This window comes from Engystomops pustulosus, unplaced genomic scaffold (assembly GCF_040894005.1).
Source record: "Engystomops pustulosus unplaced genomic scaffold, aEngPut4.maternal MAT_SCAFFOLD_90, whole genome shotgun sequence".
NCBI classification, from domain to species: domain Eukaryota; kingdom Metazoa; phylum Chordata; class Amphibia; order Anura; family Leptodactylidae; genus Engystomops; species Engystomops pustulosus.
In genome coordinates, this window is record NW_027284977.1 from 71,734 (window position 1) to 85,544 (window position 13,811).

At 48.8% G+C, this 13,811-nt stretch overlaps 1 protein-coding gene across 2 annotated transcripts in view; it reads right to left on the reverse strand.

Annotated features, from left to right (window-relative positions):
- Positions 1-13,811, reverse strand: part of LOC140106923 (sulfotransferase 1C4-like) — a 115,735-nt gene that overhangs the window by 49,690 nt on the left and 52,234 nt on the right. For both annotated transcript variants that reach the window (XM_072131562.1, XM_072131561.1), the window contains 2 exons: positions 10,776-10,870; positions 10,488-10,668 (listed from right to left, as the gene is read on the reverse strand). In XM_072131562.1, the coding sequence (XP_071987663.1) occupies positions 10,488-10,668; positions 10,776-10,870 (276 nt within the window). The remainder of the gene's footprint in view (positions 1-10,487; positions 10,669-10,775; positions 10,871-13,811) is intronic.

Below are 13,811 nucleotides of genomic sequence, written 5' to 3' on the forward strand. Positions count from 1 at the left end.
TACATGCAGAAGTATACAGCTGGGGATATCAGCAGAGAGAAAGTCACTAGTGTCTGGGGTAAGGCCGGGGTGATGTTACATACAGAAGTATATAGCTGGGGACATCAGCAGAGAGACAGTCACTAGTGTCTGGGGTAAGGCAGGGGTGATGTTACATACAGAAGTATATAGCTGGGTGTCATCAGCAGAGAGACAGTCACTAGTGTCTGGGGTAAGGCAGGGGGGATGTTACATACAGAAGTATATAGCTGGGGACATCAGCAGAGAGACAGTCACTAGTGTCTGGGGTAAGGCCGGGGTGATGTTACATACAGAAGTATATAGCTGGGGATATCAGCAGAGAGACAGTCACTAGTGTCTGGGGTAAGGCAGGGGTGATGTTACATACAGAAGTATACAGCTGGGGATATCAGCAGAGAGACAGTCACTAGTGTTCTGGGGTAAGGCCGGGGGGATGTTACATACAGAAGTATATAGCTGGGGATATCAGCAGAGAGACAGTCACTAGTGTTCTGGAGTAAGGCCGGGGGTGATGTTACATACAGAAGTATATAGCTGGGGATATCAGCAGAGAGACAGTCACTAGTGTTCTGGAGTAAGGCCGGGGGTGATGTTACATACAGAAGTATATAGCTGGGGATATCTGCAGAGAGACAGTCACTAGTGTTCTGGGGTAAGGCCGGGGTGATGTTACATACAGAAGTATATAGCTGGGGATATCAGCAGAGAGACAGTCACTAGTGTCTGGGGTAAGGCAGGGGGGATGTTACATACAGAAGTATATAGCTGGGGACATCAGCAGAGAGACAGTCACTAGTGTCTGGGGTAAGGCAGGGGTGATGTTACATACAGAAGTATATAGCTGGGGACATCAGCAGAGAGACAGTCACTAGTGTCTGGGGTAAGGCCGGGGGATGTTACATACAGAAGTATATAGCTGGGGACATCAGCAGAGAGACAGTCACTAGTGTCTGGGGTAAGGCCGTGGGATGTTACATACAGAAGTATATAGCTGGGGATATCAGCAGAGAGACAGTCACTAGTGTCTGGGGTAAGGCAGGGGTGATGTTACATACAGAAGTATATAGCTGGGGACATCAGCAGAGAGACAGTCACTAGTGTCTGGGGTAAGGCAGGGGTGATGTTACATACAGAAGTATATAGCTGGGGACATCAGCAGAGAGACAGTCACTAGTGTCTGGGGTAAGGCAGGGGTGATGTTACATACAGAAGTATACAGCTGGGGACATCAGCAGAGAGACAGTCACTAGTGTCTGGGGTAAGGCCGGGGGTGATGTTACATACAGAAGTATATAGCTGGGGACATCAGCAGAGAGACAGTCACTAGTGTTCTGGGGTAAGGCCGGGGTGATGTTACATACAGAAGTATATAGCTGGGGATATCAGCAGAGAGACAGTCACTAGTGTCTGGGGTAAGGCAGGGGGGATGTTACATACAGAAGTATATAGCTGGGGACATCAGCAGAGAGACAGTCACTAGTGTCTGGGGTAAGGCCGGGGGATGTTACATACAGAAGTATATAGCTGGGGACATCAGCAGAGAGACAGTCACTAGTGTCTGGGGTAAGGCCGTGGGATGTTACATACAGAAGTATATAGCTGGGGATATCAGCAGAGAGACAGTCACTAGTGTCTGGGGTAAGGCAGGGGTGATGTTACATACAGAAGTATATAGCTGGGGGACAGCAGAGAGACAGTCACTAGTGTCTGGGGTAAGGCCGGGGTGATGTTACATACAGAAGTATATAGCTGGGGATATCAGCAGAGAGACAGTCACTAGTGTCTGGGGTAAGGCAGGGGTGATGTTACATACAGAAGTATATAGCTGGGTGTAATCAGCAGAGAGACAGTCACTAGTGTCTGGGGTAAGGCAGGGGTGATGTTACATACAGAAGTATACAGCTGGGGACATCAGCAGAGAGACAGTCACTAGTGTCTGGGGTAAGTCAGGGGTGATGTTACATACAGAAGTATATAGCTGGAGACATCAGCAGAGAGACAGTCACTAGTGTCTGGGGTAAGGCAGGGGTGATGTTACATACAGAAGTATATAGCTGGGGATATCAGCAGAGAGACAGTCACTAGTGTCTGGGGTAAGGCAGGGGTGATGTTACATACAGAAGTATATAGCTGGGTGTAATCAGCAGAGAGACAGTCACTAGTGTCTGGGGTAAGGCAGGGGTGATGTTACATACAGAAGTATACAGCTGGGGATATCAGCAGAGAGACAGTCACTAGTGTCTGGGGTAAGGCCGGGGTGATGTTACATACAGAAGTATATAGCTGGGGATATCAGCAGAGAGACAGTCACTAGTGTCTGGGGTAAGGCAGGGGTGATGTTACATACAGAAGTATATAGCTGGGGGATATCAGCAGAGAGACAGTCACTAGTGTCTGGGGTAAGGCAGGGGTGATGTTACATACAGAAGTATATAGCTGGGGATATCAGCAGAGAGACAGTCACTAGTGTCTGGGGTAAGGCCGGGGTGATGTTACATACAGAAGTATATAGCTGGGGATATCAGCAGAGAGACAGTCACTAGTGTTCTGGGGTAAGGCAGGGGTGATGTTACATACAGAAGTATATAGCTGGGGATATCAGCAGAGAGACAGTCACCAGTGTCTGGGGTAAGGCAGTGGTGATGTTACATACAGAAGTATATAGCTGGGGATATCAGCAGAGAGACAGTCACTAGTGTTCTGGGGTAAGGCCGGGGGGATGTTACATACAGAAGTATACAGCTGGGTGTAATCAGCAGAGAGACAGTCACTAGTGTCTGGGGTAAGGCAGGGGTGATGTTACATACAGAAGTATATAGCTGGGGGACATCAGCAGAGAGACAGTCACCAGTGTCTGGGGTAAGGCCGGGGGGATGTTACATACAGAAGTATATAGCTGGAGACATCAGCAGAGAGACAGTCACTAGTGTCTGGGGTAAGGCCGGGGTGATGTTACATACAGAAGTATATAGCTGGGGATATCAGCAGAGAGACAGTCACTAGTGTCTGGGGTAAGGCCGGGGTGATGTTACATACAGAAGTATATAGCTGGGGATATCAGCAGAGAGACAGTCACTAGTGTCTGGGGTAAGGCAGGGGTGATGTTACATACAGAAGTATATAGCTGGGGATATCAGCAGAGAGACAGTCACTAGTGTCTGGGGTAAGGCCGGGGTGATGTTACATACAGAAGTATATAGCTGGGGATATCAGCAGAGAGACAGTCACTAGTGTCTGGGGTAAGGCAGGGGTGATGTTACATACAGAAGTATATAGCTGGGGATATCAGCAGAGAGACAGTCACTAGTGTTCTGGGGTAAGGCCGGGGGGATGTTACATACAGAAGTATATAGCTGGGGATATCAGCAGAGAGACAGTCACTAGTGTTCTGGAGTAAGGCCGGGGGTGATGTTACATACAGAAGTATATAGCTGGGGATATCAGCAGAGAGACAGTCACTAGTGTTCTGGAGTAAGGCCGGGGGTGATGTTACATACAGAAGTATATAGCTGGGGATATCAGCAGAGAGACAGTCACTAGTGTTCTGGGGTAAGGCCGGGGTGATGTTACATACAGAAGTATATAGCTGGGGATATCAGCAGAGAGACAGTCACTAGTATCTGGGGTAAGGCAGGGGGGATGTTACATACAGAAGTATATAGCTGGGGACATCAGCAGAGAGACAGTCACTAGTGTCTGGGGTAAGGCAGGGGTGATGTTACATACAGAAGTATATAGCTGGGGACATCAGCAGAGAGACAGTCACTAGTGTCTGGGGTAAGGCAGGGGTGATGTTACATACAGAAGTATATAGCTGGGGACATCAGCAGAGAGACAGTCACTAGTGTCTGGGGTAAGGCCGGGGGATGTTACATACAGAAGTATACAGCTGGGGGACATCAGCAGAGAGACAGTCACTAGTGTCTGGGGTAAGGCAGGGGGGATGTTACATACAGAAGTATATAGCTGGGGGACAGCAGAGAGACAGTCACTAGTGTCTGGGGTAAGGCAGGGGTGATGTTACATACAGAAGTATATAGATGGGGATATCAGCAGAGAGACAGTCACTAGTGTTCTGGGGTAAGGCAGGGGTGATGTTACATACAGAAGTATATAGCTGGGGGACATCAGCAGAGAGACAGTCACTAGTGTTCTGGGGTAAGGCAGGGGTGATGTTACATACAGAAGTATATAGCTGGGGGACAGCAGAGAGACAGTCACTAGTGTCTGGGGTAAGGCAGGGGTGATGTTACATACAGAAGTATATAGATGGGGATATCAGCAGAGAGACAGTCACTAGTGTTCTGGGGTAAGGCAGGGGTGATGTTACATACAGAAGTATATAGCTGGGGGACAGCAGAGAGACAGTCACTAGTGTCTGGGGTAAGGCAGGGGTGATGTTACATACAGAAGTATATAGCTGGGGACATCAGCAGAGAGACAGTCACTAGTGTCTGGGGTAAGGCCGGGGTGATGTTACATACAGAAGTATATAGCTGGGGACATCAGCAGAGAGACAGTCACTAGTGTTCTGGGGTAAGGCAGGGAGGATGTTACATACAGAAGTATATAGCTGGGGACATCAGCAGAGAGACAGTCACTAGTGTCTGGGGTAAGGCAGGGGTGATGTTACATACAGAAGTATATAGCTGGGGATATCAGCAGAGAGACAGTCACTAGTGTCTGGGGTAAGGCCGGGTGATGTTACATACAGAAGTATATAGCTGGGGATATCAGCAGAGAGACAGTCACTAGTGTCTGGGGTAAGGCCGGGGGGATGTAACGTGCAGAAGTATATAGCTGGGGATATCAGCAGAGAGACAGTCACTAGTGTCTGGGGTAAGGCAGGGGTGATGTTACATACAGAAGTATACAGCTGGGGATATCAGCAGAGAGACAGTCACTAGTGTTCTGGGGTAAGGCCGGGGGATGTTACATACAGAAGTATATAGCTGGGGATATTAGCAGAGAGACAGTAACTTGTGTTCTGGGGTAAGGCAGGGGTGATGTTACATACAGAAGTATATAGCTGGGGGACAGCAGAGAGACAGTCACTAGTGTCTGGGGTAAGGCCGGGGTGATGTTACATACAGAAGTATATAGCTGGGGATATCAGCAGAGAGACAGTCACTAGTGTCTGGGGTAAGGCAGGGGTGATGTTACATACAGAAGTATATAGCTGGGTGTAATCAGCAGAGAGACAGTCACTAGTGTCTGGGGTAAGGCAGGGGTGATGTTACATACAGAAGTATATAGCTGGGGATATCAGCAGAGAGACAGTCACTAGTGTTCTGGGGTAAGGCAGGGGTGATGTTACATACAGAAGTATATAGCTGGGGATATCAGCAGAGAGACAGTCACTAGTGTTCTGGGGTAAGGCCGGGGGGATGTTACATACAGAAGTATATAGCTGGGGACATCAGCAGAGAGACAGTCACTAGTGTCTGGGGTAAGGCAGGGGTGATGTTACATACAGAAGTATATAGCTGGGGACATCAGCAGAGAGACAGTCACTAGTGTTCTGGAGTAAGGCCGGGGGGATGTTACATACAGAAGTATATAGCTGGGGATATCAGCAGAGAGACAGTCACTAGTGTCTGGGGTAAGGCAGGGGTGATGTTACATGCAGAAGTATATAGCTGGGGATATCAGCAGAGAGACAGTCACTAGTGTCTGGGGTAAGGCCGGGGTGATGTTACATACAGAAGTATATAGCTGGAGACAGCAGAGAGACAGTCACTAGTGTCTGGGGTAAGGCAGGGGGGGATGTTACATACAGAAGTATATAGCTGGGGGACAGCAGAGAGACAGTCACTAGTGTCTGGGGTAAGGCAGGGGGGATGTTACATACAGAAGTATATAGCTGGGGATATCAGCAGAGAGACAGTCACTAGTGTCTGGGGTAAGGCCGGGGGGATGTTACATACAGAAGTATATAGCTGGGGACATCAGCAGAGAGACAGTCACTAGTGTCTGGGGTAAGGCAGGGGTGATGTTACATACAGAAGTATATAGCTGGGGATATCAGCAGAGAGACAGTCACTAGTGTCTGGGGTAAGGCAGGGGTGATGTTACATACAGAAGTATATAGCTGGGGATATCAGCAGAGAGACAGTCACTAGTGTCTGGGGTAAGGCAGGGGTGATGTTACATACAGAAGTATATAGCTGGGGGACAGCAGAGAGACAGTCACTAGTGTCTGGGGTAAGGCAGGGGTGATGTTACATACAGAAGTATATAGCTGGGGATATCAGCAGAGAGACAGTCACTAGTGTCTGGGGTAAGGCAGGGGTGATGTTACATACAGAAGTATATAGCTGGGTGTAATCAGCAGAGAGACAGTCACTAGTGTCTGGGGTAAGGCCGGGGTGATGTTACATACAGAAGTATATAGCTGGGGATATCAGCAGAGAGACAGTCACTAGTGTTCTGGGGTAAGGCAGGGGTGATGTTACATACATAAGTATATAGCTGGGGATATCAGCAGAGAGACAGTCACTAGTGTCTGGGGTAAGGCAGGGGTGATGTTACATACAGAAGTATATAGCTGGAGACATCAGCAGAGAGACAGTCACTAGTGTCTGGGGTAAGGCAGGGGTGATGTTACATACAGAAGTATATAGCTGGAGACATCAGCAGAGAGACAGTCACTAGTGTCTGGGGTAAGGCCGGGGGGATGTTACATACAGAAGTATATAGCTAGGGGACATCAGCAGAGAGACAGTCACTAGTGTCTGGGGTAAGGCCGGGGGGATGTTACATACAGAAGTATATAGCTGGGGATATCAGCAGAGAGACAGTCACTAGTGTCGGGGGTAAGGCCGGGGTGATGTTACATACATAAGTATATAGCTGGGTGTAATCAGCAGAGAGACAGTCACTAGTGTCTGGGGTAAGGCAGGGGTGATGTTACATACAGAAGTATATAGCTGGGGACATCAGCAGAGAGACAGTCACTAGTGTCTGGGGTAAGGCAGGGGTGATGTTACATACAGAAGTATATAGCTGGGGACATCAGCAGAGAGACAGTCACTAGTGTCTGGGGTAAGGCAGGGGTGATGTTACATACAGAAGTATATAGCTGGGGATATCAGCAGAGAGACAGTCACTAGTGTCTGGGGTAAGGCAGGGGTGATGTTACATACAGAAGTATATAGCTGGGGATATCAGCAGAGAGACAGTCACTAGTGTTCTGGGGTAAGGCAGGGGTGATGTTACATACATAAGTATATAGCTGGGGGACAGCAGAGAGACAGTCACTAGTGTTCTGGGGTAAGGCCGGGGTGATGTTACATACAGAAGTATATAGCTGGGGGATATCAGCAGAGAGACAGTCACTAGTGTCTGGGGTAAGGCAGGGGGGATGTTACATACAGAAGTATATAGCTGGGTGTAATCAGCAGAGAGACAGTCACTAGTGTCTGGGGTAAGGCCGGGGTGATGTTACATACAGAAGTATATAGCTGGGGGACATCAGCAGAGAGACAGTCACTAGTGTCTGGGGTAAGGCAGGGGTGATGTTACATACAGAAGTATATAGATGGGGGACAGCAGACAGACAGTCACTAGTGTCTGGGGTAAGGCAGGGGTGATGTTACATACAGAAGTATATAGCTGGGGATATCAGCAGAGAGACAGTCACTAGTGTCTGGGGTAAGGCCGGGGGAATGTTACATACAGAAGTATATAGCTGGGGGACATCAGCAGAGAGACAGTCACTAGTGTCTGGGGTAAGGCAGGGGTGATGTTACATACAGAAGTATACAGCTGGGGACATCAGCAGAGAGACAGTCACTAGTGTCTGGGGTAAGGCAGGGGTGATGTTACATACAGAAGTATACAGCTGGGGACATCAGCAGAGAGACAGTCACTAGTGTCTGGGGTAAGGCAGGGGGGATGTTACATACAGAAGTATATAGCTGGGGACATCAGCAGAGAGACAGTCACTAGTGTCTGGGGTAAGGCAGGGGGGATGTTACATACAGAAGTATATAGCTGGGGATATCAGCAGAGAGACAGTCACTAGTGTCTGGGGTAAGGCAGGGGTGATGTTACATACAGAAGTATATAGCTGGGGATATCAGCAGAGAGACAGTCACTAGTGTCTGGGGTAAGGCAGGGGTGATGTTACATGCAGAAGTATATAGCTGGGGATATCAGCAGAGAGACAGTCACTAGTGTCTGGGGTAAGGCCGGGGTGATGTTACATACAGAAGTATATAGCTGGGGATATCAGCAGAGAGACAGTCACTAGTGTCTGGGGTAAGGCCGGGGGGATGTTACATACAGAAGTATATAGCTGGGGATATAAGCAGAGAGACAGTCACTAGTGTTCTGGGGTAAGGCAGGGGTGATGTTACATACAGAAGTATATAGCTGGGGATATCAGCAGAGAGACAGTCACTAGTGTCTGGGGTAAGGCCGGGGTGATGTTACATACAGAAGTATATAGCTGGGGATATCAGCAGAGAGACAGTCACTAGTGTCTGGGGTAAGGCAGGGGGGATGTTACATACAGAAGTATATAGCTGGGTGTAATCAGCAGAGAGACAGTCACTAGTGTTCTGGGGTAAGGCCGGGGTGATGTTACATACAGAAGTATACAGCTGGGGATATCAGCAGAGAGACAGTCACTAGTGTCTGGGGTAAGGCAGGGGGGATGTTACATACAGAAGTATATAGCTGGGGATATCAGCAGAGAGACAGTCACTAGTGTCTGGGGTAAGGCCGGGGTGATGTTACATACAGAAGTATATAGCTGGGGATATCAGCAGAGAGACAGTCACTAGTGTCTGGGGTAAGGCAGGGGGGATGTTACATACAGAAGTATATAGCTGGGGGACATCAGCAGGCAGACAGTCACTAGTGTCTGGGGTAAGGCAGGGGTGATGTTACGTGCAGAAGTATATAGCTGGGGATATCAGCAGAGAGACAGTCACTAGTGTCTGGGGTAAGGCAGGGGGGATGTTACATACAGAAGTATATAGCTGGGGATATCAGCAGAGAGACAGTCACTAGTGTCTGGGGTAAGGCCGGGGGTGATGTTACATACAGAAGTATATAGCTGGGGGACAGCAGAGAGACAGTCACTAGTGTCTGGGGTAAGGCAGGGGGGATGTTACATACAGAAGTATATAGCTGGGGGACAGCAGAGAGACAGTCACTAGTGTCTGGGGTAAGGCAGGGGGGATGTTACATACAGAAGTATACAGCTGGGTGTAATCAGCAGAGAGACAGTCACTAGTGTCTGGGGTAAGGCAGGGGTGATGTTACATACAGAAGTATATAGCTGGGGACATCAGCAGAGAGACAGTCACTAGTGTCTGGGGTAAGGCCGGGGTGATGTTACATGCAGAAGTATATAGCTGGGGGACAGTAGAGAGACAGTCACTAGTGTCTGGGGTAAGGCCGGGGTGATGTTACGTGCAGAAGTATATATCTGGGGGACAGCAGAGAGACAGTCACTAGTGTCTGGGGTAAGGCCGGGGTGATGTTACGTGCAGAAGTATACAGCTGGGTGTAATCAGCATAGAGATGAAACCAAATCTGCTGATGGTTTGTCCAATGGGGGCAGTATAGAGAGAGAAGAGAAGAGAAGAGGACCTAGGACTGATCCCTGAGGACCCCGCCACAGAGGAGAAGACCTAGGACTGATCCCTGAGGACCCCGCCACAGAGGAGAAGACCTAGGACTGAGCCCTGAGGAACCCCGACACTGAGAGGAGAGGACCTAGGACTGATCCCTGAGGACCCCGCCACAGAGGAGAAGACCTAGGACTGATCCCTGAGGAACCCCGACACAGAGGAGAAGACCTAGGACTGAGCCCTGAGGAACCCCGACACTGAGAGGAGAGGACCTAGGACTGATCCCTGAGGACCCCGACACTGAGAGGAGAGGACCTAGGACTGATCCCTGAGGACCCCGACACTGAGAGAAGAAGACCTAGGACTGAGCCCTGAGGACCCCGACACTGAGAGGAGAGGACCTAGGACTGATCCCTGAGGAACCCAACACTGAGAGGAAGATGAGAAGAGAAAGATCCAGAAAAGGAGACACTGAAAGTGCGGTCAGAGAGATAGGAAGAAAACCAAGAGAGTGCAGGGCCCTTTAGGCCAATGGAGCGAAGCCCCTGAGGAGGAGCTGGTGGTCCACAGTATCAAACGCTGCCGATAGATCCAGGGGAATGAGGAGAGAAGAGTCACCTTTGGATTTTGCAGTGAGGAGATCATTGGAGACTTTAGTAAGAGCAGTTTCAGTGGAATACATAGAGCGGAAACCCGATTGTAGGGGGTCAAGGAGGGAGTTAGCTGAGAGATAGCGGGTTAGTCGAGTATGAAAGACTTGTCCATGAAACAACATAGTGTGCACGTAGCGTAACTCTGATACATTATTGAGAACTCTGCCCCAGCAGGTGAGGAGTAGGGGTACATTAAGGAGTTCAGCAGGTGGAAGAGGCAGATTCTTACCTTTCCTCATGAATCCTGACTTAGATTGGTTAAGAATCTCCTTGGGGAAGTCAGAATTGTTGGCCATGGGGTTGTTTTTCATGTGATCAAAGGTGCTGAGTCTTGCAATTTGGCTGAGTGTTTCCTCTGGAAGATTTTTCCCCAGGAAGTGTGCGACCTTCTGAATCTGTTGTAGAGGTGTCTGCGGAAGAAAAACTACAGGCTCAAGCGCCTGGTGAAGCCTGGGGGAACACTGTGCCTAAAATATCATAGTTTATCATTGTGTCATCATTCGTGTACTCTTCTTACCTTCTTCAGGTCCTCAAAGAATATGTAAAGAATCTGGTGCTTTTCCTTCATCTCCCAGAAGCCCTTAACATGATCATACCAAGAGCCCCATCCCACTGCAGAAAAAGCAGAATAGAGCAGGGAGTGAGATGCTGTGTCATCACGTAGCATTCATCATCTTCATCTCTTTCTTTTGAGTGTTCAGAATAAATGGCCACTAACATCCCTACAGCTTATCTCAGCAAAAGATCTATGGACCAGGGCAATACAGGGAAAATCGGCGCAAATCGGAAATATTCGGGTAACACGTCGGGAAACTGCGAATCGGGCCCTTAGAAAATGACCCCCAATGACTTTCCCCCAGTCCTCAGCAGTCCACTCCCTGCACCTTCTGCAGAATATCCGTCTGTCCCTGATGTTTTTCTAGAGAAGTGGCTTCTTTGCTGCCCTCCTGGACACCAGGCCTGTGTTTTGGGGGTAAAAGTTCATTTTCTAGGGTTAGAGATTAATTGCTGTTAAGCTGATCCCTCTTTATAACATTCTGGAGTATATTCAAATTGCCATTATAAAACCTGATGCCGGAGACTTTGTAACAATTACCATTTGTAGCATTCTCAAAACTTATGGCCATGACTGTACAGTGAGGAGCTGGAGCCATATATACAGTGAGGAGCTGGAGCCCTATATACAGCATGGTGAGTAACTGTAACCTATATACAGCACACTGAGATGCTGGAGCCCTATATACAGTGAGGAGCTGGAGCCCTATATACAGTGAGGAGCTGGAGCCCTATATACAGTGAGGAGCTGGAGCCCTATATACAGTGAGGAGCTGGAGCCCTATTTACAGCATGGCGAGTAACTGTAACCTATATACAGCACACTGAGATGCTGGAGCCATATATACAGTGAGGAGCTGGAGCCCTATATACAGTGAGGAGCTGGAGCCCTATATACAGTGAGGAGCTGGAGCCCTATATACAGTAAGAAGCTGGAGCCCTATATACAGTGAGGAGCTGGAGCCCTATATACAGCATGGTGAGTAACTGTAACCTATATACAGCACACTGAGATGCTGGAGCCCTATATACAGTGAGGAGCTGGAGCCCTATATACAGTGAGGAGCTGGAGCCCTATATACAGTGAGGAGCTGGAGCCCTATATACAGTGAGGAGCTGGAGCCCTATTTACAGCATGGCGAGTAACTGTAACCTATATACAGCACACTGAGATGCTGGAGCCCTATATACAGTGAGGAGCTGGAGCCCTATATACAGTGAGGAGCTGGAGCCCTATATACAGTGAGGAGCTGGAGCCCTATATACAGTGAGGAGCTGGAGCCCTATTTACAGCATGGCGAGTAACTGTAACCTATATACAGCACAGGGAGATGCTGGAGCCCTATATACAGCACACTGAGATGCTGGAGCCCTATATACAGTGAGGAGCTGGAGCCCTATATACAGTGAGGAGCTGGAGCCCTATATACAGTGAGGAGCTGGAGCCATATATACAGTGAGGAGCTGGAGCCCTATATACAGCATGGTGAGTAACTGTAACCTATATACAGCACACTGAGATGCTGGAGCCCTATATACAGTGAGGAGCTGGAGCCCTATATACAGTGAGGAGCTGGAGCCCTATATACAGTGAGGAGCTGGAGCCCTATATACAGTGAGGAGCTGGAGCCCTATTTACAGCATGGCGAGTAACTGTAACCTATATACAGCACACTGAGATGCTGGAGCCATATATACAGTGAGGAGCTGGAGCCCTATATACAGTGAGGAGCTGGAGCCCTATATACAGTGAGGAGCTGGAGCCATATATACAGTGAGGAGCTGGAGCCCTATATACAGCATGGTGAGTAACTGTAACCTATATACAGCACACTGAGATGCTGGAGCCCTATATACAGTGAGGAGCTGGAGCCCTATATACAGTGAGGAGCTGGAGCCCTATATACAGTGAGGAGCTGGAGCCCTATATACAGTGAGGAGCTGGAGCCCTATTTACAGCATGGCGAGTAACTGTAACCTATATACAGCACACTGAGATGCTGGAGCCCTATATACAGTGAGGAGCTGGAGCCCTATATACAGTGAGGAGCTGGAGCCCTATATACAGTGAGGAGCTGGAGCCCTATATACAGTGAGGAGCTGGAGCCCTATTTACAGCATGGCGAGTAACTGTAACCTATATACAGCACACTGAGATGCTGGAGCTCTATATACAGTGAGGAGCTGGAGCCCTATATACAGTGAGGAGCTGGAGCCCTATATACAGTGAGGAGCTGGAGCCCTATATACAGTGAGGAGCTGGAGCCCTATTTACAGCATGGCGAGTAACTGTAACCTATATACAGCACACTGAGATGCTGGAGCCCTATATACAGTGAGGAGCTGGAGCCCTATATACAGTGAGGAGCTGGAGCCCTATATACAGCATGGTGAGTAACTGTAACCTATATACAGCACACTGAGATGCTGGAGCCCTATATACAGTGAGGAGCTGGAGCCCTATATACAGTGAGGAGCTGGAGCCCTATATACAGTGAGGAGCTGGAGCCCTATATACAGTGAGGAGCTGGAGCCCTATATACAGTGAGGAGCTGGAGCCCTATTTACAGCATGGCGAGTAACTGTAACCTATATACAGCACACTGAGATGCTGGAGCCCTATATACAGTGAGGAGCTGGAGCCCTATATACAGTGAGGAGCTGGAGCCCTATATAAAGTGAGGAGCTGGAGCCCTATATACAGTAAGAAGCTGGAGCCCTATATACAGTGAGGAGCTGGAGCCCTATTTACAGCATGGCGAGTAACTGTAACCTATATACAGCACAGTGAGATGCTGGAGCCCTATATACAGTGAGGAGCTGGAGCCCTATATACAGTGAGGAGCTGGAGCCCTATTTACAGCATGGCGAGTAACTGTAACCTATATATAGCACACTTAGATGCTGGAGCCCTATATACAGTGAGGAGCTGGAGCCCTATATACAGTGAGGAGCTGGAGCCCTATATACAGTGAGGAGCTGGAGCCCTATTTACAGC